At 49.3% G+C, this 4,677-nt stretch overlaps 1 protein-coding gene across 1 annotated transcript; it reads right to left on the bottom strand.

Moving 5' to 3' along the window:
* Positions 1 to 392: 392 nt before the first annotated feature.
* Positions 393 to 2,910, bottom strand: UCRPA7_2922 (putative pectinesterase family protein; the record flags this gene model as incomplete). The annotated part of the gene is made up of 3 exons (XM_007915489.1): positions 393 to 524; positions 692 to 2,348; positions 2,399 to 2,910. 3 exons carry the CDS (start codon positions 2,908 to 2,910, stop codon positions 393 to 395), a joined length of 2,301 nt encoding a protein of 766 aa, XP_007913680.1.
* Positions 2,911 to 4,677: the final 1,767 nt, after the last annotated feature.

Below are 4,677 nucleotides of genomic sequence, written 5' to 3' on the forward strand. Positions count from 1 at the left end.
TCTGTTCAATGTCGGATAATCTGACCAAAACGACATTCGACTAGTGACTCTCTTGCAAAGAATCACTGCCCATGTGAAATATATCGGTACTCTGGAGGATAATCCATGGCACTAACATAATCTCATAATTGCTCATGGCAACGTGGGTTGCATTTTACAATGTCTCAACTTCTACGTCATAAAGCCTTTACTGAGAGTCAAACTTCACCGAGAGTCAAATTGTGTAGCTTACGATGAAATATTGGATGATTAAGACGAGCAAGTGTATGTACAAATTATTAGGTATGTCTATAAGATATTTGATAGATTAATTGATTGACAAAGCAAACTCCGATGCTAACCCGCTTTCCGAACTCTCCCCTCATTACGCCGAACATGTCGGAGCATTCTTCTTAGTTGTAGTAGCCCAGCTTGTCACCGTCTGCGTGACCTTCACCGACGTCGTCTTCGACACCGTGGACTGGCTCGTAACAGTAGCCGTCGGCTTCAAAGATTGCGTCACAGTCTTCCAAACCACCGAGGTGCTGGCTGGAAGTGTAGTAGTGCTCTTCACAGTCGTGTCCTTGCTGTACGTCCGAGTTGACGTCTGCTGTGGCAGAGTCGTGGTGCTCTTGATTGTCACAAGCTGGACACTTGTCGTGGTTGGCCCTGGCACGGTGGTTGTGGACACAGAAGTTGATACAGTGGTCACGGTCTGCAGCTGGGTCAACGTCGACTGCTTAAGGGTCGTTGTCTTGCCAGTCTCCTTGGTTACCACTTCGGAAACAGTCGAGGTTGAGCCAAGAATCGTCGTCGTCGTGTACTTGGTGCTAGTCGACCAGCTGGTGCTGGACACGGTGACTGGTTTGAGCGACACAGTCTTGCCAGTGTACTTGGTCGTGTAAATATCTGACGTGAAAGTTGAGCCCGGAATAGTGATAGTCGATGTCTTCACATCCGTAGTGAATTGTGAGAAGATGGTGACAGTGACAGTCTGAGGGCCAGCGGCACGGATCTCCAGCTTCTCGAATGTCTGAGGCTCAGGGGTCGCCTGGGCCGCCAACTCCAGTGCCCGAGCACGAAGCTTATTGGCAGTGGGAATACAAGTGAGAGTGGTAGTGCTCTTCTTGGTAGTGGTTCCAGTGACATAGGAAGTAGAGTAGACGGTTGTTGGCTTTTCTTCAACTGTCGTCTCCTCGAGACTTCCAACAGTCTGAGTGCTCGTGCTCGTCACCTTCACTGCCTTGGATGTCTTGGTGTACAAACTAGTCAAAGTGCTGCCCAGTGTTACTGTGACGGTCTTTGCGTCAGGAGTCTGTGTGGCCAGCACCGTCGTACTAGAGGTGGCTTTCACGGTTGACGTCTTTCCGGTGGTTGTCTTGACGCTGTATTGAACGGACTTCTCTGTAACTGTGGAGGTTTTGTAAGTCGGATCAGGTGTCACAGTTGAGGCCACGTTGACAAGCAGGGTAGATGTCTTGGTGACTGTCTCGTCAGGCTCAGAAACCGTAGAGATCTGAGTTGTGCTGGTCTTTTCCACGACCACTCTAGTAGTTGGCGATGGAGTAATTGTCGTTCCAATATCAAGAGTGGAGGTGTAGCGCTGAGTCAAAGTGGTATCTGCTGCTGTTGTGGTGGTTGACGAGGTCTCTTTGATGGTGGAAATCTTCGTGGTGTAGACGGTAGCTGTAGAAAGCCAGGTTGAGCTTGAGCTTGAGCTAGATGTTGACGAAACTGAAGTTGTCGATGCTGTTGGGACAGTAACACTTCCAGCGACAAATGGCGTCGCCTTGACCAGGGTCATGTTGATCCACGTAGTAGCGGCGAAGAAGTTGGCTAGCTCAAATTGAGCAGCGTCACTCGCGGTAAGTTGCGTAGCAAACGAAGCACGACCAGATGTAGATGAACCAGGGCCATAGTTGCCCATCTCACCAAAGATGACGCCGCTAGTACGAGGGTCAGTCTTGGTCCATTGCTCCCAACCCGCTGACTCGATACAAGAACCGAGATAGCTCTCAATGAACGCCACGCGAGCATACGCATTCCAAGGTCTACCAAGAGAGATCTCAGAGTATGAAGCGCCGTCAGCGGGTGTGACTGTGCATTGATCAAATACAAAGCCGGCAGCTGTAGTATTGGTAGCTCGCTTGCTAGCCGTCAAAGAGACATCGTCTGTATTTGGTGAGATTGTCGTATTTAGGAAGTATCCGGCGCCGGCACCCCAGATCATATCTATGTTTCCGACGATCCTCGAGCTTGAGGCAAAGAAATAACCGTTGATGAGCAAAGCATCTTGATTGCCATACACCTGGCAACCATACAGAGAGGCGTACTTGCTGCTCTTGACACCAAAGCCGAGGGTGGCGTAGCTTAGTGAAATTAGCTAAGAACTTAAAATCAGAGTTGGAAATCCACTTACTTCTTTGTGGTACCAAATGTGTTCGCAAAATTGATGTTGATGGCCTGGAAGTAGTTTCCTGTCGCATACACAGTGGCTGAATCAGAGTTGGAAGCATCTGCCTGTGTATCAATACCCTTAGCGTACGAGATCGTGACCTGGTTTTGTGTATAGTCATCAGTAGCGCTGGAGTAGCCCATGAAAATAGTCGTTCCAGACTTGTTGAGAACAAGTTGCTCCTCATAGACGCCAGGATAAATGAAGACGGTGGCGGTGATTTTGCTTGACGTGGGCAGCGCATTCAATGCAGACTGGATAGTGTCATATGTTGTCACACCATCGATGGCCGTCTTGGAAACGATGTATGCTCCTGCAGGAGGTGTAGTACCATCATAAGTTGTGCCAGTAGATCCACCAGTGGACGAAGTTGCTGGCACTGGGGTGACAATGCTGTCCCAGTAGGTAAGGCCGAATCTATGTTTAAAAAAAAAAGAATCTGGCGCGGGCCTGGGATCGAACCAGGGTCTAGCCATTGCCTGATGCCGCCGGGGAGGGTGAGGCAAGGATTGCGTTACCAACTACGCCACCCCGCCTGATGATTTGTTTGTTCGAAGATGCCTAATTCCTAATTATAAATCGTTCTACAGAGCAGGAGGGACGTAGGTGCGAGCAAGAGTAAGTTTCCTGTGTGGACCCATCTCAACCTGTGACTTGTCCATAGGTATTTGTTGTCTTAGCTACCTAGATACCCATAACTAGGGTAGTAAAGCAAATCACGCTTTGTTACAGAGCTCAGGGTGTACCTACGTATTAAGGGTGAGTCACCGAGTCGCAAAGTGGAGGACAGCTCTATCAATCGTTTGGTATCAAGTGAAGCTGGACTGGCCTGAAGGTAAATTACGATAGTGGCGAGTGTGCAAGTGTGGTATCCAAACATTATGGGAGAGGCAGAGTTTCAAGCCTCGGCTTCTCTTGGAGTATGTCTTGTCATGTATTGTCGAATACCTACCTAGATATTCTACTCTACTGATTTACCCCCACGCCCAGGAGATCTAGTCGAGGACAGGCGAACATGGAGACTGGAATGCATGGTTAGCCCGGCGAAGATAATTCCACTTCAAGCACAGATGCGAGAGCTTCGCAGTGGTTTAGACCGGTGCGTTCCCAAATGTGTGCTCTACCCAAGGTCGGGCTACTTGTGACATCAATGCGCCATGAGTGGACTAGCCCAAGGCAGGTAGTGACCTAAGATTTTCCGAGCAAGTGGTAGGAACTGATGTAAGTCTGCTGTGTGCACACTGATTGAGGCAAGTGCGAGTCCGGGAGAGAAGGAGCTAGCTAGGAGGGAGGCTATGGCAGCCGTGGCTGCACGTGCAGGCAGGCGAACAGTTCAGAAGTAGATAAGGTAGGTGCACCCACGCCTCGCGATCTTCCCTTATTCTTTTTTTCTTCAGGCCATCGATACCCTTCGTGTAAGTTCTTTCCTCCCCTCTCCTGTGCGTTCTCGTCGTCGACTGCTTTTCATCCTGTGCTTCTCTGTTCCACTCCTCACTGCGATTTTTTTCGTACCCTTTACGTTACGTCGCCGTCTGTATTTGCTGTTGCTTGTTCGCAGCTCGCTGCATCTCCTCCCTTATGACGGACAGTCGTTTGCCAACATCTCCATTTTCAGGTCCCTCATCTCCCTGTCTACCTGCATTGATTCGTGTTATATGGCTTATCATCACTATTATTGATTTGTTCTATTTTGTCTAATTCTGTCTTCAACCGTCTTACCTTGCTTTACCCTGCCTTTTCCATCCGTCTGTCCAGCCTAGCATCTACCCCTAATCTTGCATTTTATATCCTACCTCGTTCTCGCTCCATCAACCAATGACTCCTGATGCATCATTACGTCTTTGCCATGACATTTGCCCCTTATTTCATATTGAAGTCCCTTGCGACATGCTCGTGTCTCATGAAGTTCCCATGGTGTTCGTTGATAGATCGTTCTTGCGCCAAGCGGTGCTGCGATTATTCATAACCATTTTGACCGTTCACACTCGTGCCCCAGTCTGACTAGCACTTCCATGCTATCTTCTATCTGACTGCTCGTGTTGTTCCATTCACAGCGTTCATTTCCACAATCAGTTCAATGTGTTGTCAAGCTAAAAGACTTCTACTAATCACGTGACTAGAACTACGTAATCATCAAGCAGCCTTCCACTATCATCACCATCATCACCATCATCATGGTTGGGCGCGGCTTTGGGCGGGGTCGCCCGCGCGGCGGGCGCGGCGGCGGTGGCGGCGGCGGCGGC

Source organism: Phaeoacremonium minimum (genome assembly GCF_000392275.1).
Source record: "Phaeoacremonium minimum UCRPA7 unplaced genomic scaffold PA7_03_scaffold_220, whole genome shotgun sequence".
NCBI classification, from domain to species: domain Eukaryota; kingdom Fungi; phylum Ascomycota; class Sordariomycetes; order Togniniales; family Togniniaceae; genus Phaeoacremonium; species Phaeoacremonium minimum.